The 23453-nt window shown below is 31.7% G+C and overlaps 2 protein-coding genes across 2 annotated transcripts; one reads left to right on the forward strand and one right to left on the reverse strand.

Moving 5' to 3' along the window:
- The first annotated feature begins 4830 nt into the window (after window positions 1-4830).
- On the forward strand, window positions 4831-9360 carry LOC125830394 (probable sulfate transporter 3.4). Its single transcript, XM_049509586.1, has 12 exons — window positions 4831-5267; window positions 5999-6206; window positions 6769-6940; window positions 7042-7107; window positions 7197-7310; window positions 7391-7507; window positions 7593-7719; window positions 7891-8177; window positions 8265-8455; window positions 8536-8621; window positions 8709-8785; window positions 8872-9360. Exons 1-12 carry the CDS (start codon window positions 4874-4876, stop codon window positions 9025-9027), a joined length of 1995 nt encoding a protein of 664 aa, XP_049365543.1. The 5' UTR covers window positions 4831-4873; the 3' UTR covers window positions 9028-9360.
- A 777-nt stretch (window positions 9361-10137) lies between these two features.
- Window positions 10138-19297, reverse strand: LOC125830448 (uncharacterized). Its single transcript, XM_049509645.1, has 3 exons — window positions 19040-19297; window positions 13929-14155; window positions 10138-10309 (listed from the first exon to the last, which is right to left on the reverse strand). The coding sequence occupies exons 1-3, from the start codon at window positions 19261-19263 to the stop codon at window positions 10302-10304; spliced, it is 459 nt and encodes a 152-aa protein (XP_049365602.1). The 5' UTR covers window positions 19264-19297; the 3' UTR covers window positions 10138-10301.
- Window positions 19298-23453: the final 4156 nt, after the last annotated feature.

The following is a 23453-nucleotide window of genomic DNA, read 5'->3' on the forward strand; positions in this document are numbered from 1 at the left end:
ATTAACATATTTTACAATAACATTTGACTCTCTATAATAGCTTTATTTGGTTTGATATAGAAAATGAAGTAAATTATAGTCTATTATAACAACTTAGAATTGTATTGATTGTGTACGAATAAAGTGTTACATTAATTTCTAAGCCTATAGTTGGATTCTTGCTTAATGTATAGTTCATACAAACATGTTTTGCATTATATTGGCTGCCATCTTAATATTGTTAGGGTTTTGTCCTGATTTTCTTATCTTATTTGAAGTTTATTTTTTTCTAAAAGAAAAAACAAAACATTAACATAAATGTTTTTACTTTTCCTGAAAGGAAAATATAATATTCTTCCATATTTGAGTTATTCTTTCCTTGAAAGAAAAGTTTGGAACTCTATAAATTGAAGACCCCTCTTCTCATATCAAAAACACAATAGCATCCACAATGTTGTCGTTTAAGAGTCTTGTTTATGGGGAGATTTATTCTCTCAACAATTTATAATATTTTTCTTTTACATTAGTTTTCATATAATAATATTATATTTTTAGTATCAGTTTTTGTTGTCTGATTTATCAAACATATGATATGCAATTGTAAGTTTCCGCATGATGCCCTAATCACTTTTAATAACCCAACAAATAATACTCCCTCCATGCAAATTTACTTGTCATATTTGTACTTAGCATACCCACTAAAAAAATTGATCTAATTAATTAATTGTCTTTCATTATAACTATCCCTAATTAATTGATGTTTAACATTAGGTCATTTGAAAAGATTTTTTGGATAGAAAATATAATAATAGTTGTTTACTTTATTTAATGTGGAGGTCGTTGTAATAATTGAGAAATAAAATAGTGTTTAGTTAATTGTAGCATCTTTTCTTATGTGATCATCTATTTTTTGACTTATATATATCTTGACGATTATCATGAACCCACATTGCTATTTTTACATTTATCTTTTTTATTTTCTTTTCTATTTTTATTCTCTCATTATTAAATATTCTAAAACTCACCAAACGGACAAACCTTTTGCATTATAGAAATCTATTGTTGTGCGTTTATGGAAAGATAATTTTTTTTGGTATATTCTTTAAGTTTCAAGCACCAGAACAAATCAATACTATTTTAATATTATTATATCAAATTCAACATAACTATTTCAATATCATTATATAAATTTTTTAAATTTTTTTAGCCTGATTTTATTATTCTAACTTTATATTATATTTTTTCATTTGAAATTTTTATTGTTTACATTTTTCATAAGGTGTGTCATGTGTGTTTATCCTACCTTCTCAAGTTCTTTAATTAAAAAAGAATCTTATCTTTTCGGGATTTCAGTTGTAGAAGATTACATTAAGTATGTTATAGTTATTCAATTTACATATGACAACTACAACTAAAAAAGTAAGACTTGTTTACAAAATTTAACTTTAATCCCCAAATTTCTTGAGACGGTCCTGATTCTCACATTCGTAAAGTATTATAGAAAGAAAAAGTGAAATTACAATTTCAAAAGTTGTATGACTATCCAGGCTTCTTTACTCGAGTTTAGCTCTCATGATCAAGTTCAACTAATCCTGTTTTTTTTTTTTTTTTTTTTTTTTTTTTAATTAAAGCGATTTTCTGAGATTCCTCATAATGAATGTGGTGTTCTAGTTCAATATTTCTTTCTCTTTTAATATACATGTATTTAATTCAAATATTTTGATAATTAATAGCATGTGTTATTTGGTCAATTTGACTCGACAAAAAGAGAACATAAAATATAGAATATAAACATAATAATTACAATTAATTTTAATTCAACAATTAAAATAATTGATCATACGAAAAGACCAGCTAACAATATAAAGGTTCATTCTCCTTATTTGACTTGGACTACATGTATAGATTGTTATTGGGAGTGCCATCATTTATAGTGCTGTTCTTTTTCTCAACTTATTTTTGAATTCTATTTCATTTTTAATTTTAGTTGGTAGTTAGGCCGCGAATTTTAGCACATGCTGCGTTAGGAATCTTTAAAGAAATAAAAAGTGTATGATAGTATATAATTATTTTTATGTGTGATTATAAGAGTCCTCTCCTACATATACGAGTTAGAGCCAGACCTAAAATTTTCGGTTCATATTTTAATTAGGTCTAAACATAAAAAAAAATTGTGTTAGAGTAAGCTCGTGATCGAACATGGCAAACTTTAATTTTACAATAGCACTAATATTGAACATGTTTTAAAGTTGGTGGAATAGAAATTTCAACATTACTGTTAATTAATCCATACCCGTTAATTAATTAATTAGTCAAACAAATATGTCTTGGTGCACTTTTCACTATAAATAGAATATTCTCTTTATATTCTCACTCAACTAATATATAGTACTCCCACTATCCTATTTTTAAAAGACTTTTTTAGTCTATTGTAAAATGAATGATTATCTTTTTATTTGAAAATTATTTAGAATTAACATATCTTTTTACTCTTAATAATTTATTTGGATTCAAATGATATAAAAGTTCATCTTTCCTAAGAGGTAGAAAAATGAAAAGAAAAAAAGAGTATGGAACTCTCACCATAACTCATTAATTCAACCATTTTTCCACATTTTGAATTTTAAATTTTTAATTATTTTAAACCTATTTTGATGATAGATAATTAAGTAGAAGAGATCGGTCGATCGTTTGGTTGGTGGAATGTGATAAATAAGAATATCTTATGGATCTGGATATTTTATGAGACTAAATAATCAGACTATTTTAGTACAAATAGTGGAATAAATTAACAACTCTGAGACTAATTGATATCCATAACCAAATAATTTCACATTTTATTCTAAAATTATTATCCTTATTCCATCAATCAAACGCTTACTATCCTACCATCATTTTGGGAACTTAGGCTTGAGATAAGTGTTTAACTTATAATATGACTTAAATTTAGTGCTTTATTAATATCTATAATTTAAAATTCTTCACATAATTAATAATGTTTAAAAAAATGTTGAGGGAAAACATTACGTATATTAAGAAGAAAAAAGAAATAAAAAATATTTTTTTTAAAAAAATGATTATATACATAATAGAAAAGTTAGCACAACGACAGATTAAAATATTTATTGGTCATGCCCTGGACACCAAATAAATATTCCATCTTTTTTCTAAATATAAATGTCAATTCCAATATTGATCTTTTTTTATTTTACTATTTTTCAATTTATGCCACATACACCGATTTGGTTAAAATAAATTCCCGCATTTGGTCTATAAATTATATAATTCTTGTCCCATCAATTAAACGATAATAATTTTTGCATTTATTTTATGGGATATGGGTTATAATTTTAAGATAATATGTAGGACTCTTTTATTCTCTTTTGATGGGATTAAAAATTATAATCCAAATAGAACTCATACATTTTAAATCGTAATTCTTTTTTTTAGCATCAAATTTTAGGGTTTTTTTTGTAACATCAGAAAACAAAAACCAAAAAAATCTTGTCCTCTGAATGTTGTTACAGCACAACCATTATTGTTGTCAGGCTAGCCATGTATGTTTTCTCCAAAAAATACTTCACATCATTAAGGGTTCTTTTGATATAAGGGATAGGGGACAATAATCTCGGAATAAAGTGTAAGATTATTTTATTCTATATTTGGTTAAGAATTCGTTTAGCCATAGATTTCTCAAGTAAAATTTGGGAGGAAATTTGATAAATAGTGTTTGTCCATACAATCTGTCATTATTTGGCAAATATTTTTAGCAAATAATCCAAATTCTCAAATACTAGAAAAAACTAGTATTTGGGATCTTCTAAAAATTTAAATTCTACACCAAATTTTTATCTTTTACATAAACACCCTCTATAGTAGTTGTTTGCACTGTAATACATAATATTTTATATAAACACCAAAGTAGTGATGAAATATTCAGTGAATATGAAAGTGATGATATGGTTATTAATGAAAATAATGAACAATCGACTCAGGGTAACAAAGTCATGTGTTTTGTCTACTTCACAATATATGGAATGATTCTTGTTGCACTCACTTTGAAGTATCATAGTGCTCTAGTGTCATGGACACTACTTATTATTTGTTGCAACGAAGATCCAATTGACTTATAATACAAATCTATGGTTAGTTTTGATAGTTTTTAAAACTTATGGGTGTAAATCATATTTTCTAATAAAGTAAAATATGTTTCCCAAATACTATGGCCAAACACATGGTGAAATTTCACCCAAATTTTAACCAAATAATATTTGCCAAAAATATTTGAAAATCTATGGCCAAGCGCTAGCTAAGAATATCAGTTAGTTTCAAAATTATTTATTTCATTATTTGTATTAAAATGATGAAATAAAGTTTTTTTTTGGAATCTCAAATAATCTGCAACCGCTATCATCTCTGTCACAACTTCTACCGTTTGACACAACTTCTACCAATCGAATGAGCACTCTGTGGGGGTAAACCCCTCATTGAGCCTCGACTCAGAAGGCATTGAGGAAAATACTTAAGAATATTCAATAGTAAATTTCGTTTTCTTTTTTTAGCTATCAATATAAAACTTTGTTCAAACGTCCAACAAATACTGCATAGACTTTTTTTTCCTTTTTGTAACATTAGAAAACAAAAACCAAAATAATCTTGTCCTCTGAATGTTGCCATAGCACCACCTTTCTTATTTTTATTTTTTATTTTCCTTGGGGATTGTGATAGTTAATGTTGTCCCTATAAAAGGATGGTAAGTGTCCTTCTCCATTTACCACCAAACAACTACCTCTCTACCACTCTCCCAACTTAGTCTTAAAAATCTTCGGTTCGCTTTCTATTCATTTGTGAGTCTGAACTCGATTGATTGATATCGAAGGCCTCTTATTATAATATGGTACTAAGTTCAAATAGAGTTGAAGATTTATCAACACATGCATGCAGTGAAGAGGGTTTTGAATTACCAATATCAAATCATGATGTACCACCACTTGAAGTGCATAGAGTTTGTTTGCCACCACACAAAACAACACTTGAAAAACTAAGACAAAGGTTGTTAGAAGTGTTTTTCCCAGATGATCCACTTCATAAGTTCAAGAATCAAACATGTTTGATGAAGTTGTATTTGGGACTTCAATTTTTTTTTCCTGTTTTTGAGTGGGGCCCTCAGTATAATCTCAAGTTATTAAGGCCTGATATCATATCTGGACTTACCATTGCTAGTCTTGCTATACCACAAGGAATTAGCTATGCTAAACTTGCTAATTTGCCACCTATTGTTGGATTATGTAAGTTCCCTACAATTCTTAATTTTGTTTAGCATATATATTTGATTTTTACTTTATAGAATTTGAATGATTTTAGAATTTAGTTGAACATTTTTTAACCATGATAATGGGTTTTTAGTTGTATTGGAATGAAATGAGACAGAGTATAACAACATTTGATATCAACTTTTAATTAGTTTCACTACTAAAACAAAGTTTTTTCAATCACGAATCACTAAGAAATTTATGCTATAGAACAGATTCTCACAGATATAGTGAGAAATTTTCACATTTTTTCGTATGAAAACATTATTCTTTTTTTCTTTTCTTTTTTTTCACCGATTCAGTCAAAATATCTAGTAAAAAGCCCCTAAACATTTTCCGGTGGGAAAATTGTGATTTTTTATTAGTGTTTGGGAGATGGTGAAATTAGCCCTTTATAATTTGATTATTTTTTGCCTTTAGATCTTCTATAAAGAAGGATATAAACTAAAAACAAATTTATAAAAGAAATGAGATATGTTAAGTTTATGATTTTTTTTAAAAGTGGATTCAACACTTGTTCTATTAATTGAAGGCAGAGACATGCAAGATATTTAATATGAATGGATACAAAACATTATTGCACCTACTTATTATGTCACAATAGTTTTGTACAGACCATCACTATAAATACATAATTCATACAATTTTCTCAGTAAAAATTCTGCTTCCGTCACTGTAATAATGTTATGTTCAATCTAATAATGCAGATTCAAGCTTTGTGCCACCATTGATTTATTCAGTTTTGGGAAGTTCAAGACACTTAGCAGTTGGTCCAGTTTCAATTGCATCACTTGTGATGGGCACAATGCTAAGTGAAGTTGTTTCTTACACTGAACAACCAATTCTTTACCTTCAATTGGCTTTTACAGCTACACTTTTTGCTGGAGTCTTTCAGGCTTCACTCGGATTCTTCAGGTAATCGTTAGTGTATATAACCTAAATCCTTTTCGTCCACTTGAAAAACGCAAAAAAAAGTTGTTAATTTTGACTTTCTAATTGGCTTAGAAAAAGGGAGAATAATTCTAATGACTAAGTGGAAACAAGTTTTAGAAAGAAGAATCATTTAGATACATTGCACTAATGAAAGCAACAAAAAAGAAAGGGAGTGGAATTTTATGCACTATGCAATAACAAAGATTCTGAGGTTAACGAACAATAATATATCCAGTGTAATCTCACAAGTGGATTTGGGAAGGATAAGATGTACGCAGACTTTACCTCTACCTTTGTAGGGCGATACACGGGTTAATGAGTTAATCTCCGTCTTTAGCCATATAGCTATGGTGATATTGAGTTGAATTGTCTTAATTCTAAACAAGTTGTGAGTCAGTTATATGAATCCTTAATATATCGTTTCCACTGTATGCAAGTCCAAATCATTCTAACTTAAGTAAACTAATAAGGATTCTGAAAAATTAATTTTAGAACTTTGTGTTTATGAATTATTTTAGAACTCAGTTAGTTTAAACGTTTGTAGGTTGGGATTTATCATCGATTTTCTGTCAAAGGCAACGTTAGTCGGGTTCATGGCTGGTGCAGCAGTCATAGTTTCATTGCAACAACTGAAAGGGTTGCTAGGAATGGTCCATTTCACAAGCAAGATGCAAATAGTTCCTGTATTGTCTTCTGTTTTCCAGCACAAAGACGAAGTAAGAAGAAGCTTAAATCTGAGTTAATAAGATTGTCGAAAAAGCAACAATCTTTGTTTACTCAACAAATTGAAATTTTAATCTTCTATATCTGTCTGCAGTGGTCTTGGCAAACCATTGTTATGGGCATGTGTTTCCTCGCGTTCCTGCTAACAACAAGGCAAATCGTATGTATTTGTTTGGTTTATGTACAGAAAAAGAAAACATACTAATATTCTGAATTTTGACGTTGTTGAATCTTCTTTGGTGGTATCAGAGCACCAGGAATCCGAAATTTTTCTGGCTTTCAGCAGCATCTCCGTTGGCCTCAGTTGTTCTATCAACTCTTGTAGTTGCCTGTCTTAAGTCGAAAGCTCATGGGATTCAAACTGTAAGTAATATGCATCAACTTTACGTTGATACGTAAGTTTTAAGCAGAATAAAACTGGAAATAACTTTGAGTTATTGCAGATTGGACACTTACCAAAGGGTCTAAATCCACCCTCGATGAACATGTTATATCTGAGTGGTCCTTATCTGCCTCTTGCCATCAAAACTGGCATTGTATCTGGGATCTTAGCACTCACAGTAAGTCGTTTTTATCCATTACAAGTGATTGATCATAGAAATTGTAAAGAAGTGGTTCCTGATCAACGTTTTCATGGACTTACAGGAAGGGATTGCAGTAGGAAGGACATTTGCTGCTTTGAAGAATTACCAAGTTGATGGAAACAAAGAAATGATGGCTATTGGACTAATGAACATGGCTGGATCCTGTTCTTCTTGCTATGTTACAACAGGTACCAACCTCATTCAGTGACGGAGCCAGAAATTTAAATAAGGGCATTAAAAAAAAAAAACTTACGCCAAGGGATCTCTGCCCTTGGCGTTATTGGCCTGTGGTTTTAGCTATTATATGTATAAGTAAGACTTTCTCTCCTTTTTTACCTAGATAAGTTTTACTTTTACAGGATCATTTTCTCGATCAGCAGTAAATTACAACGCTGGGGCACAAACGGTTGTTTCAAACATAATAATGGCAACAGCTGTGTTAATCACCCTGCTGTTTCTAATGCCACTGTTCTATTACACTCCCATTGTCATCTTGGCAGCAATCATTATAACAGCAGTAATTGGCCTAATCGATTATCAGGCTGCATTACGGTTATGGAAAGTTGACAAGCTCGATTTCTTAGCTTGCTTGTGTTCGTTTTTTGGTGTTCTTTTCATCTCAGTACCTCTCGGCCTAGCCATTGCAGTAAGCATCCCCTCGAAAGTTTCAGATTTTAGGTCCTTCTGATCTTACCTAACTAATATTTTCTGGTTTTTGGTCATGAAATTTTAGGTTGGAGTTTCGGTTTTTAAGATCTTGTTGCATGTTACAAGGCCAAATACTGGTGTCTTGGGCAATATTCCTGGAACTCAAGTATATCAAAACATGAACAGATATAGAACAGCTGTTAGAATTCCTTCTTTCCTGATCCTAGCTATAGAAGCTCCTATCTACTTTGCAAATTCTACCTACTTACAAGAAAGGTTAGTTACTAACATAGGCTGCACATTCTGTATTTATTTCACAGTTTCATTTACTTGGAATTCCATTTTGTTAACTACAGGATATTGAGATGGATACGCGAAGAGGAAGAGAGGATAGAAGCCAACCAAGAAACTGCAATCAAATGTGTAATTATCGACATGACAGGTCAGTTGAAGAGAAAAAAAGAAGAGAAATTTGCTGATATTCTGTATCTAACATGTTGAGTGACAAAACACCATCTTTGTTTACCAGCTGTGTCGTCCATAGACTCAAGTGGCATTGACACAATATGTGAACTAAGAAAGACGCTGGATAAACGATCTCTTAAGGTAAGTACATCAGCCATATAAAAGATGGCTCTTTTGTTTCCTCCATTAGTCAAAAAAATTCTTACAAAATTTGTTGTTGTGTTCAGCTTGTGCTGGCAAATCCAGGTGGGAATGTTATGGAAAAGTTACATGAATCTAATGCTCTTGAGGGCTTTGGACTAAATGGAATATATCTGACAGTTTCTGAAGCTGTGGCTGATATCTCATCTTTGTGGAAGACTGAAACTGAATTGCCAATATAAGATAAAGTTGAAATGGCAGGTGATGATACTACTCCAACTCAAGTTGGAAAGTTAACAATATCAGATCCTTAGTTGAAGTTTTTTTATGTAAGAGTTTAGTTCAAATTTGAGTCAAGTGTATGAGTTTCAATTCACTGTAGTCCTTGGGTATTACCCTACTTAACTATGTAACTAGCCAGTCTTTACTTAACTCAGTCCAAGCAACATTCAGAAGTCCCATGTCTTTCTTGGTTGAATCGACTCAATCAGCGATTCCCAACAAGTCTTTCTGAAATTTTTGAAAATTGTAACGTTGGAGAGTAGTTCATCGACTCAAATTATAGTGTTTCATCATCATGGTCAAGTGATTTCTTTGTTTTTCTCTCAATCTCGAACAATATAAACAAGTCTCAATCCCAAACAAGTTTAGAGTCAACTATATGAATCTTTACTAACCACATTTCCCATTCTATGTCAAATTTATATGCTAGTAAACGTCAAATAGTTGGCGTTCCATTGTTATAAAACAGCACAATATACTTTGTGTCATTATTACCATACATCACCAAAGAAGATAAACAGACTCCTGAGGAAAAGGGAAAAAAGAGGTACTAAACTTGATTTGAACAAGTACCTCCAACTTTTTCTCTTCATTCATTATCAAGGAAGATGAAATGTTTTTGCTGTACCATCTCTTTCTGCACTTTGAAACATTAAAAAAAAAACGCTTTCCGTTCCACATGTTCTAAATAATACTTCATAAAATTTACATTTAGCAGCTTGACTAGCTTTTTCTCCTATTCAGGACCTGGAAAATTATTCTGAATTTCTGATATATTAGTAACTCGAACAAATTCTTCAACCATTCGTATTATCCTGGTTCAAACACAAGGAAAGACAACCCAGTAGGAACAAGTAGGACCAAAGAACTTCTAAGTTCTAACTATCTGACAGAATATTGGCTGCAAAACGTTGCAACTTGACAAATGATCAATCCTGAGTGAATAACTTAATGTACAAGTAGCTTGTTAACAACGAACATCCAATTAAAGTTGCTATACTTTCTTTCTAAGTTTCTTCGGATTGCAAAGAAATCACCTAGTAACTCAGGTGCTTAGCGTGTCTTCCTCTGTGAATTTGGCAATTTCCTAGCAGTCCCCAGTATGTCATTGCCACAAGCATGAGATAAATTGCATAGAGACGCTTCAAATCTTCTCAAATAGTAAATGAGTTAAAGAAGCCACCGGCTGCATGACTAAAAGAAAAATGTTGTTTGCTGTTGAACATCTACTTAGTCAAACACCTACATAAGATGAATTTCAAATTAGTTGAACTAGCAGAAATACACAGCTATATAGAATTTATGTATAATATGTAACGTGTACTTTGAATAATATGCATGCCATTATATTTCATTAGTCATTATGTGATGAGTCTCCAAGCCTCTTAAAAGGATTTAAGTTTTCATACTCATGGGGCGAAGTGTTACCAACACCGACTAGAACAAAGTGTCCAACTAAAATACTAGACGATATTCAAAGAAAAGGAAAGGAAAAAGGGGGAAAGTAAAACCACAGAAGTAAAGGTGAGTGCCAAAGCATAAGGAAAAGGATCCATCTTTATTTAATTTCCACAACACTGGATTGGTTTCAATTTTGTCGCATGTATTCCTAGTGTCTTCCATTCCTACAATTTAAGATAAGTATACGTTTATCTGCATTAGTAATATTTTCCGACCACGTGATTCAAGCACGACAAAAAGGTCATTTTTAAAAAAACTCTGTTTTCTCTTAAAATCTAGTTGACTCTTTCTTTCTTTTCTTTTTTGGGGTTGGGGGTGGTAGGTATTTAGTAATAAACATGGCTTCCAGTAAACTAAATCCTCAATTCCTTCTTTGGTTCAAGCTCGTCATTCTTTTGCTAAGAAAATATGGATCCTCAGGATAACTATGGGCAAAGTCCTCTTCTGACTTAAATTAGATAGTACTTGATCTCGAGTTCTACGAAGAATCCACCTTAAGCTTCTAAAGAGGGGGTTATGAAGATATATTAGGCACTGAGGGGGGAGGTTGAGTTGCTTTGACACAGTTACCTCACAGAAAAAGAAGTTTAACCAAATTACAGAAAGACTGACAAGTTTTCCTAAAATGTCTCCCTTTCTGCATTGATACAACAAGGAAGTGGATCGGTTAAAACACTCAAAAGATGCACCTTTGGGAATATAGGTAGGAGCATACAGCTAATGGTATGCAAGACATTTTTCCAAATACTAGGAATGACATTTGTGAAGGATGAAATTTAGACTCTTTTTTTTTTTGAGAAAAGTAACAGTTAGTCTATATTTATCCGTAGGTATACTACCTCAAAAGTGTAGTTCCCCTCGAAAAGTGTTGTAATTACATAGGATCCTATAACTACCAAGTTACAGCCAGTCTATAGTTGTGCTGATTACTTCTGAGCTATCTGAGACTACTTGTTTACACCAAAAATAATACAGAGCTAAACAATTAAGCTTTAAGTCTTTGTATGTTGCTCTGCTTTCCTTCAAAACATCTCTAGTTCCTCTCTAGCCATACTGTCCACCATATACATGATGGGACAATCTTCCATCTCTCCTCCTTTCTTCCTGCATTTCCATCTCTATTCCAGCACTTCAAAACCTCTTTGATCCTTTCTGGTTTCACCCATTTAATCTCTCATATTGGTGAACATTTGCCACAACTGGCCTGTCCACTTGTGGTGTAAGAAGAGATGGTTGACTGTCTCTCCTTGCTCTTCACACAAAAAACACCTGGAACACAGGTGAAAACCTCTTTTGTTCAAGTTCTCATGTGTCAAAACTGTCTCCTTAGCTAACAACCAAGTAAAACAGTTTACTTTATAGGGTATCTTAGTTTTCCATATCCTCTTCCAAGGCCATTCTACTTCCTCAATGCCAACTGTGTTGAGATCTTCATATGCTGAGTTAACAGTGAACCACCCTTTGCTTCCCACATTCCATACCAGTGAATCCTCTTCAACAGACAAGTTACTAAATTGTGCTAGGGTGAAAAAAAGCTCTGCTAATCTACACATCTCCCAATCATTTAAGTTTCTCCTGAAGTGCAAATTCCACCCTTGATCATTCCATAATTTTGCTACAGTTTCTTGCTGCATTTGACATAGGTTGTAGAGGTCAGGAAACCTTTGGCTTAGTGGAACCTGTCCACACTATTTGTCCATCCAGAAAACCACCTTTCTGCCATTTCCCAACTTACAGTGTGATCTTTCTAGCACCAAATCCCATAGATCCCTGATAGATCTCCATACACTAGACCCATATGGAGAGGCCACCTCTGTTGTCATCCACTTATCCCTCATTCCATATTTTGCAGCAATCACCTCCTTCCACAATGAGTTCTCAGCAGATGAAAACTTCCATAACCACTTCATCATAAGGCTTTGGTTCTGAAACTTCATGTTTCTGATGCCCGCACCCCCAATCTTCTTGCTTATGTTCATTTCTTCCTATTTGACAAGATGATACTTTCTCTTATCTTCATTTCCTTGCCAAAAGAAGGTTTTTCTGAGTACCTCTATCTATTGATTACACCAGCTGGTGCTTGGAAAACAGACATCATGTGTGTTGGTAAGGCATCCAGCACACTGTTGATCATAGTAAGTCCCCCCCCCCCCCCCCCCCCCCCTAGATAAGCATTGGCTTTTCCAGTTTGCTAATTTTCTCTCGCACTTCTCTATCACGCCACTCCAAATGCTCATTGACTTACTTTTTGCACCTAATGGCATGCCCAAGTAGATGGAGGGTAGCTCCTCTACTCCCCCCCAAATGTTTTGGCCAGCTTCTCAATTTGTACTACTTCATTAATTGGGTAGATATAGCTTTTCCCCCAGTTCATATGAAGGTCTGACACAGTGAAATTTAGACTTTTTTGTAATACCAAGGACACAATCAAAACAAATCCCAAACAACTGGTACAATTTGAACATACTCTACAATTTATTACTCCATGAGTTACTGCCAAAACATCTGCTCCATCTTTGTGAAACTTACTTCTCAAGCAAGCAGCCAATAAGTCATCAAAGAGTTTGTGTAAATAATGGAATGGTTAGCATTACTCATTTTAAACTCTCCCACGGTGACATAGTATCTACGGATCCCTCTTTATCCATTGGAACTTAATCTCCATGACGCTGACAATGACAAACCTCTCAGTTAATAAGGACCAGCAAGTGGAAGAAAGACACTTTACTTCATGTAGGAAAGAGACATGGTGTTCAAGGAAAAGTCAACCTCGAGGTCTCTAACAATATTCTGCACTTTTATCCCATTAACGTCCATCAGTTTCTCAGATTCTGACTCCCTCTCCCTGACTTCCACTTTTGTCATGTTTGTGGTAATAATCACAAATTTTCAACTGCAACTACTGCTCTAAATTTTGTTCATTACATTTAACACAGCACATATAAGTACTAATTTGTATCCAATATATATAAATTCCAAAACATTTTTTATAAGTAAAAAAAACTCGAGTTAAAGTTCCCAAGGTTCATACATGCCACCATTCATAGCTATGACAAACTGTTGCCAAAGCACCATAGAAAAGAGAAATTTTAGAAAACTACCAGTATGGTTCAATATACAACAACAACAACATACCCAGTGAAATCCCACAAGTGAGGTAAAGTAAGGTTCAATACATAGATGCAAAATCAAATATATAGATTAAAAAAAAAAGATAGCTACAGACAAGAATGGACAGAGAACATCTACAGAATGTCAATTCACATCATAATTAAGAAGATGCAATAATCATAAATCCCAAGGAAAAATCATTAGAATAGCTGAAAAACACCCAACTAAAGTGAGGATACATACGCCAACAAGATAGAAAGAGCCATAGCAGAATAATAAAGGAGCTTACTTGATCGGTATCTTGTAATGGGAATTTCTCGTAATTCACGTTTTATACACAAATATTCACCTAACAATGCCATCACAGCAAGCCCAGTAACATTCACAATCCACCATGTTAATGAGGAAGGCCAACCACCATAGACAATGCATATAAAAAGATGGATGATGTAGAGTGTTGCAGAAAAATCTAGGCACTTCTTTGCCCTCTCAATCAAATAGAGTAAAATGCCAGCTCTGTGTTGGGGAATAAGACATTGGAAATTCAATTATGCAGGTCAATCAAATTCTCTGGAAATTTGGAAGCTTTTCACAGGTCAGTATTTTTCTCAACTGAGAACAGCATGTGCAGTGGAAAACAATAGAAAGGTCACATAATTACGTAACTTTGGAGTATTTACCTTATTCCAGAAAGGAAAAGAGTTCACAACTAGGGAGGAAAGGTAAAAGAAATATAATTCATTCTTCACGAATTTTTTTGGCCTTATCTGGTATTGCATTTGTTGTCTTTTCTTACATTACAAGCTCTCTCTTCCCTGTTTCCACCAATTTATATTTGGCAAATAGAACCAGAGATGGATCTAGGATTTGGAGTCTCCGAGTGCCAAGTAGACTCATCGATCAAATCAACTTTAGGTTTCGGATCGAATTAGTCATCTTTTCGGTCTATATGAAAAATCAATCAATAAAAATATGAATAGTAATAAGATCAATTTATGTATACAACAAATTCACACCCCACATTCATCTGAAATCAGTGAACAAAGTTAAAAACTTTCAATAATATTACTAATTTCATAAATATCCATCGTTCATTTACCATTGTCCTCGACAAGTTTTCATATGAAAACGGTCAATGATGACATCATTACTTACATTTGCAAATACATCACCGATTTATGTAACACACTAAATAATCATTTAAATATTGATCACCAATGCTATTCCCCACTACATTTTTCATGGATGAGAATGTTCTCTCCACAGTTGTCGTAGCAACATGTAAAATCAGAGTCAACCTCAGAAGATATGTGTTAACCAAATCACTAATTCCTTGCAAATTGGAGAACTTGGATTACCACCTCACATATGAATAATGAAAGTATCGAGTTGGTAACTCAAATCTCGAATCTGCCATTATCCAATTCACATGGATAACACTTTGCTAAAGTTTTGATTCTATCTTTGTCAAAGTTAGAGAAAGAATTGACCAGATTCAAGCTACCCATTGCAAGAAGCAAATCAATACTCACAACATCAAAACGATCATTAAGCTTTTGAAGTTGCACATCAATGACAACAAAAAAGGCTTCAACACACAAGTGGTGTGAATAACAAATAACCGGAGACTTATGCTTTGACTTTTCAGGTAAATAAGACTCGTCTAACTTGGGAATCAAAATATCATGTGAATCACAAAATGAGGAAACTTCATTCAACAAATATTCTCATCAATTTGGTGTAAGCAAGTAGTGATAGGAGATACTGAAAATGTGTTTAATATTATTGACTGGTTGTAACTAGAAGATCCTAGGAATGATGTAAGTAAAACTTTTTGGAGGGGGACTACACTTTGATGTAGTATACCTGTGGATATATAGAAGTAATGTTACCTTTCTCAAAAAAAATATTCTCATCAAGTTTCCCTTATATGCAATCTTTTCTTTGTAGCGTTAAGAAACTTCACAACACTAACAATATCTTGATCTAATTTTTTGTAAAATCTTGCTCAACTCATTTGACATTACCAACATCAAGTGAAGCATAAATACAAATTTGAATGGTTAATCCTTCGTCAGATTTTCCGCTTGATTTCTATCACTTGAGGTGAAACCTTCATGTTCAATAGATGAGAGAATAACAATTAAGTTATCTAAAATGCAATCCCCAACAAGTATCACGTTGTTTTTGGAGCCCTCGTTCTTGATGTAATGGTTGACCAATATGAACTTCACCGAATTCAAGTAATTGTTTTAACTTTTCAGCTTGGTGATGATAGAGTAAATCTCTACGCTTGAAAGATTCTACAGCAACATTCATAACATGATAAAAAAAGTCTTCAACATCCAAATGTTTTTTACCAATAGCTACAAGTGTTAATTGTAAATTGATGAGCAAAGCAATGAATGTAATACGTTGATGAACTATTTTTCATAATCAAAGTTTTGAGACCTTTTATCTCTTCATTCATATTACTAGCTCCATCTTAATTTTGTCCACGTATTTTCGATAGACTTAGTGAGTGATCGAAAAGCAAAGAATAAATTTCTTCAATGAGCATGACAACGTATTATTAATATGGATACGACCGATAAATCAGTCTACTACTTCACCATTTTTATCAATATACCGCAAAACAAGAGTCATTTGTTATTTGAGTGAGATGTCTTTGGAATTGCCATTTCACGACTTGGAATTGTTGAGATGAAGATTATATCTTTGAGTGATTAGGGTTACAGGTGTTAGAATTCTAATAGAGGTTACATGTGTTTAAAATGGTTCTTGTTTTGCAGTATGTTGATAAGAATGGTGAAGTAGAACGATCGTTTGTCCATGTTATTGATACATCGGCATGCTCATTGAACAAATATTTGTTTTTTGTTTTTTTGATCACTCATTAAGTCCATCCAAAATATGTGGACAATGTTATGATAGAGCTAGTAATATGAAGGGGGAGATAAATGGTCTCAAAACTTTGATTATAAAAAATAATCCATCAACATATTACATTCATTGTTTTGTTCATCAATTGCAACTAACACTTGTAGTTATTGCTAAAATACATTCGAATGTTAAAGACTTTTTTGATCATGTTAATAATATATTGAATGTAGTTGGAAGATCTTTCAAGCGTAGAGATGAACTCTATCATCACCAAACTGAAAAGTTAGAGCAATTACTTAAATCCGGTGAAGTTCATAGTGGTCAAGGATTACATCAAGAACATGGGCTACAAAGACCAAGTGATACTCGTTTGAGATCACATTTCAAAACTTTAGATAATTTTATTGTTATTTTCTCATTTATTGTTCATGTGCTTGAAATATTGAATATGAGGGTTCCACCTCAAGTGATAAAAATTAAGCAGAATATATTTGACAAAAATTAAAACATTCAAATTTGTTTTTATGCTTCACTTGATATTCAAAGTGTTGGCAATGTCAAACGAGTTAAGATTTTACAAAAAAAAAATCAAGATATTGTTAATGTCGTTGAGTTTCTTAACATTCAAAGAAAAGATTGCAAGATATGAGTCAATCTAGATGAGAATCTTTGTCGGAAGATGTTTCTTCATTTTGTGATTCCCATGATACCCATGATACCCATGATATCTTGATTTCTCAAGTAGAATGAGTTTTATTTTCATGGAAAATCAAAGTGTAAGTCTTCTCGTGTTTGTTTTTCGCACCCGTTGAGCATTGAAGTCTTTTTTGTTGTCAGTGATGTGCAACTTCAAAAGCTTAATGATCGTTTTGATGTAGTGAGTAGTTATTTACCTTTTGGGATAGGTAGCTTGAATCTGGTCAATTCTTTCTCTAACGTTGACAAAGGTAGTATCGAGACTTTAGCAAAGTGTTATCAATGTGAGTTTGATAATTGACAAATTCAAGATTTGAGTTACCAACTCGATACTTCCATTATTCATATGTGAGGTGGTAATCCCAAGTTCTCTAACTTGCAAGGATTTCATGATTTGGCAAAGGTTATTTACTTGTGAAGTTGACTCTAATTTTACCTATTGCTACGGTAACTGCGTAGTGTGGAGAGAGCATTCTCATCCATGAAGCACATAAAGAATGAAGTGCAAAATAGTATTAATGGTCAATATTTAAATGATTGTTTAATGTGTTGCATAAGTGTTTTTGCAAATGTAACTAATGATGTTATCATTGATCATTTTTAGAATATGAAAATTCACCATAGATAATTATAAATGAATGATGGATATTTATGATATTAGTAATATTATTGAAAGTTTTGACTTTGTTCATTTCATAATTTCAATTAAATGTAGAATGTGAATTTGTAGTATATATAATACATAAATTGTCACCTTATTAATGTTCGTATTTTATTGGTTGATTTGTCATATAGACTGAAAAGACAAACAATCCAATTTCGAAGCCTAAAGTTGATTTAGTCGATGATCTACTTGGCACTCGGAGAATCCAAATCCTGTATCCTCCTCTGATCCAAACCACCCACACCAATCCACAATTCATAATTTAGATTTTTTATCATACTAGGAGTACTCTAAAACTAGAAGTTCTATGAGTCCAACCTTAATCCTAAACTAATATACTACAAATATTGTTTGGCCATGCAGGTTTTTGGGCAATAAGGTCTTCCATTATCTTAATTTTTCTTCTTTATTCTACTTCATGTCAAGCAAAGAGAAGAGGTGGGTAAGTTTTTAGTAAATGAGATATCAATACTTTAATATCCTTTCTCACACTTTCCCTGTAGCAATTAGGAGAGAACATATGAAAATTTAGAAATTCATTAACATAACAAATTAAACAACCAGCCCAATGAAGCATACAAGCAAAATAATCCTCTACCGGTCCTTACAGCAAAAAAGGTTGGAACACTGCTTGATTTTTAACAAAACCACAAACACTCAACAGTGAATGACCACTTCTAGTTACTTATACTCAAATTCTTCACTAAGTAAATATAACTAAAAATAAAAAATAAAAAATAAAAAATGAGAGTAAACGAACACATGAGAGCCTTTGATGGGGTGGGAAATGATTTTTAGTAGAAGAGGGCCAATATTTTGTTACGTGTAGTTAATTTCTTCGTGAACCATGAAGTTGACTAGGTGCTATTTGTAGGGAACCATATTTTTGTGCAGACTTCCTATTTTTGTATACTGTTTGTACTTTAAATTCTTTTTCTTTTGATGAACAAGCTTATAGCAAAAAATTCATCACCATGCTAATATAATTAGTATCTTCACAGAAAGGGGAATAAACGAACACAATTTATACAATTTATTAACAAAGACAACTTATCATTATGACTAGGGAAAATGTTACAAACTCTAAACCACAAAGCCATTGACAAGCAATTGAAAAACTTATATGCGAAGACACGGAAAATAAAACAAGATCTCACCCGGCAAGTGAACTGAGAAGAAAGGAAGCAATGACGCACCATCCAGTGACAGTTGAAGCAGTAACAGTGGCGTAATCAAAGAAATAGACAAGACTCATTCGAGAAACACGAGACCCTACAAGAATTTCCAAGAATATCCCTAACGTCAAATAGTATAAGCATTGAATACACCCAATTTGAGCAACAATTAGCCACGGATCCCACACCACTGTACCATAGAACATGACTGTTGCTCAACTTTTTCCCCACCAACACACAACCAACAACGTTTCGATTCCCTCAAATCCACAAGAAGTATGTTTTTTTTCAATCTGAACTTCAAAACACACCAAAAGTACAATCTTTGATGACTCTAGCTTAACTTTTCCCCACCAACACACAACCAACAACCTTTCGATTCCCTCAAATCCACAAGAAGTACGTTTTCTTAAATCTGAGCTTCAAAACACACCAAAAGTACAATCTTTGATGAGTGTAGCTTAACTTTCCCCACCAACACACAACCAACAATGTTTCGACTCCTTCAAATCCACAAGAAGTATGTTTTTTTTTTCAATCTGAACTTCAAAACACACCAAAAGTACAATCTTTGATATACTGTTGTCTATTCCCTTCCTCACAAACAAACACCCAACCCTCAAAACCCACAAAAGTACTCTTCAATCTGAATCAAAAATTAACTTCAAAACACACCAAAGGTCAATCAATCTTCCACACAAACAAAAACCAACTTTCAATTTTCCTCAAACCCCACAAAACCAAAATACAATCTTTGATTACTTTTGCTGTGTTCTTCCACTCAAAAACAAAAAGTAAATCAATTTCTCCAACTCCCACAAAAGCCACCAAATTACTCTGTAATCTAAATCAAAATTCAGGTTATTCAACAATAAAAGGTCTATTTTTTAAATTCCCTCTAAACCCACCAAGGTATTCTTTAATCTGAAGAATATAACAAACTCAGAAACACACCAAAATACAATCTTTGATGTGTGTCAAAATTACCTAAAAAATACACCATAAAGGAGCAAAATCTGATCTATAACAGGGGCGAGATTGGTCAAAATTAAAGGAAAAATAACACTGAAGATATGAATAAGGAAGGAGATACGGAGCCTTAGTTTCGCCAGTAAGAAGAAAAGTGTTTAACTTGATCAAAGCATAGCGTAAAATCTGAATTTGTTTCTAGAAAATTAAAAAAAAAATTACAATGAGGATTCCAAAATTTTAATTTTTTATTTTTAATCAAACAATCTGGAATCCCACATTATTAATTGGAAAACAATGTGCTATTGGATTTGGGGTAATTAAAATAGGAAAAAATCTTTTGGCCAAAATGGTAAAATAAAATATTTTACGCATTATTTTACTTTTTGAATTTTTTTTACTCTTTTAACTTTAATATCTTTTAATTAAAAAATGAAAAAAAGATCAGTTTATTTTAAAATAAAAAAGATATTAGTATATACTTTTTAAATTTCTGGCCAAATTTTATGATCATTCAGCATTACTCATTAAAATATTTGTCATATTTGATTATCATATAATTACTTGGTGAGCATGTAATTGGATGTAATTGAAAATTGTTGGTAATTACATTGTCTAATTACAAGTTGATTACTTTTTAATTTCTTATTTTTTATTTTAATTTAATTTAATTTAATTTTAGTTTTATTATTTTTGAATTTATTTTATTATTCTAAAAAAAATATTATTTTTTTATTTCATTTTATTCTCATTTTTAACTTTTAATTCTTGTGATTTCATGCGATTTTTTGTAATATCTTTTTTATTTAGTTTTTTTATGTAACTACACAAAATAGATTCAATTGTGAAACTATTTATCAAGTTGACTCAAACCTAACCATTTATCCTTAATGAACCCATGGCTATAATGTTAGCATGTTGTTAGCATCACTACTATGAATGATTCCTCTAATATTTTGTCGGTATATTGATACCATATAGGTATCAGATAGGACTAAGCTTAATCCTCTGTGATACTCCATCGATATATTAATACACTAGTGTTATTATATAGGTTTGGGTAAGAAATAAATAAGAAACAATTTAAAGGAAATTATTTAAGTTACGATCTTAATTATTAAACTCTAAATTAGTTGAAAATATATTCTTTGTGATACTCCATCGGTCTATTGATACCATATTGATATCATATATGACAGAGCTTAATCCTTTGTGATAGATACTCCATCAATGTATTGATACTCTATCAAGATCATATAGGATTGAACTTTTTTTTTTTTTGAAAGAAACAATTAAGAGAAAATTATTAAAGTCACAATCTTATTTATTAACTCTAAATTAGTAGAAAATATATTTTTATAAAAAAAAAAATCTGTTTTTGCAAATTTTAAAAATATGTACCTAAATTATGAATTTTTCTTAAAACTGCTTTTAAATTAAAATATTGAAGAATTGAAACATACATCAATGATACCACGACAGTATGCAAATATATTGTAATGGTATCATGGATGATTGAGTAATCACATCTAAGAACTGAACCAAACCTTAATGAAAATAGTGCTCAGTTACTTATTGATACCATCAGAGTATATTATACTTTCATGGTATCAAGGAGGAAGAAGCAGTCCTTCTATGAAAACACTGCTCAGTTACTCTTTGATACTATAAGAGTATATTCATATGCTATAATACACTGTGTTGGTATTAGAGAGGGAAAAAAAGGATGGGCGCTGACGTCAGCGCGCGAATTATATGTCATTTTAAAATTAAAAAAAGAGTATGAAAGTAATGTGGCATTTAAGTGTAAATATTTTACTTTTTTGGGGAATAAGTGTTTTTTTACCTTATTTTCTTCATTAGCATAATTTTGTTAGTATTTCTAATTTTTAAATTGAAGGGCAATTCATCGTTAAATAAGGTTATAGATTTGCGTTTTTCTTTTCCTTTAAATCACATTTATGTACGTTATGTTGAATTTGACATAAGAGTTTTATATTTTAAAAAAATCGAATTTAAAAACTTATTTATATTTTCAATTTCATTTGTTTTTGTAGTATTGACTTGATAGTTCACATTGCAAGTCATTTTTTTTAGTTAGACTTGATAGATTGTATTTTTATAAAAAAAAATCATAATTTATGACATTATATTTATAATACTAATTTTTTTTGTATACGTGTATTTTATGATGTTGATAGAAATTTTGCGCTTTTAGTTTTTATTATTAATCTAATTAGTATATTCTAATTTGAAAAACATTAATCATTTTTTTTTATAATACTAGTTAAGAAAATATGTTTGTTGATTAATATATTTTCAAAAGATAATATATATCTTAAATATTTAATTCAAGGGAAAAAGTCCCAATTTACCCCCGAACTTTATGATTTGGAATTGATATACCCTCCGTTTAAAAAGTGGCTCATATATGCCCCTGCCGTTATAGAAATGACTCATATATGCCCTTTTACTTAACAAATTAATATGAATAAATTAAAAATTCATTTTTTTGGCTTTAATTTAAGAAAATGCCATGTGGCTTTTAAAATACTCCACCTTCCACCATACCCACCTGACCCAATTGGAAACAAAAAAAACCCACCCACTCAAATTAACTTCACCCATTTCATTTCATCGTTTCCACCTCAACAAAAACAAAAATAAAAAAATTTGTTTGCTCTATGATCCTGAGATCGAGAATGAAGACGACACCATTGAAGCCAATGGTAATTTATGAGATAGAAACAAGAAAACAATAGGGTTTTTACAGAAATAAGGATGGAAAAGATGGGACTTTTGATTAGAGCTCACCAGATCCTATCAAAAATTTTTATTTTTGTTTCTGTTGAGGTGGAAACAATGAAATGAAATGGGTGAAGTTAATTGGAGTGGGTGGGGTTTTTTTGTTTCCAATTGGGTCGGATGGGTATGGTGGAAGGTGGGGTATTTTTAAATCCACATAGCATTTTTTTTAAAATTAAAGCTAAAATATGAATTTTTAATTTATTAAATATTAATCTATTAAGTAAAAGGGCATATATGAGTCATTTCTATAACAACAGGGGCATGTATGAGCCACTTTTTAAATGGAGGGTATATCCGCTCCAAATCATAAAGTTCAGGGGTAAATTAAGACCTTTTCCCTTAATTAAATACCACTTATAAAGTCTCTTATCTGTCTAATATAAATTTTTAATTTTAGATAATTAATTTTTATTCTTAAAATTTAATATAACCTTATAATTTCAATTGTGCAACCAAATAGTACATTTGTAATTACACTGTGACAAACAAACATGTCAATGTAATTACTAGGTTGTGTAATTACTAGGCTAGTAATTACTATCCTAATAATTATATCAATTCCAATTACCTGGTAACTTTCCAAAAAGAGTATTAGATTTCAATATCCATTATAAGCTCA

This window comes from Solanum verrucosum, unplaced genomic scaffold (genome assembly GCF_900185275.1).
Source record: "Solanum verrucosum unplaced genomic scaffold, falcon-dt-bn FXZP01000228.1, whole genome shotgun sequence".
Taxonomy (NCBI): Eukaryota; Viridiplantae; Streptophyta; class Magnoliopsida; order Solanales; family Solanaceae; genus Solanum; species Solanum verrucosum.

What these genes read in the sequence shown, in the direction of transcription:
- LOC125830394 (XM_049509586.1), top strand. Translation starts at nt 4,874, where the DNA reads ATGGTACTAAGTTCAAATAGAGTTGAAGATTTATCAACACATGCATGC. An exon ending in GCTTCACTCGGATTCTTCAG is followed by an intron (nt 6,207 to 6,768) that starts GTAATCGTTAGT and finishes AAACGTTTGTAG; the next exon opens with GTTGGGATTTATCATCGATT. An exon ending in TGTAATTATCGACATGACAG is followed by an intron (nt 8,622 to 8,708) that starts GTCAGTTGAAGA and finishes TTTGTTTACCAG; the next exon opens with CTGTGTCGTCCATAGACTCA.
- LOC125830448 (XM_049509645.1), bottom strand. Translation starts at nt 19,263, where the DNA reads ATGTTCTATGGTACAGTGGTGTGGGATCCGTGGCTAATTGTTGCTCAA. An exon ending in CTTCTCAGTTCACTTGCCGG is followed by an intron (nt 14,156 to 19,039) that starts GTGAGATCTTGT and finishes TCCCCAACACAG; the next exon opens with AGCTGGCATTTTACTCTATT.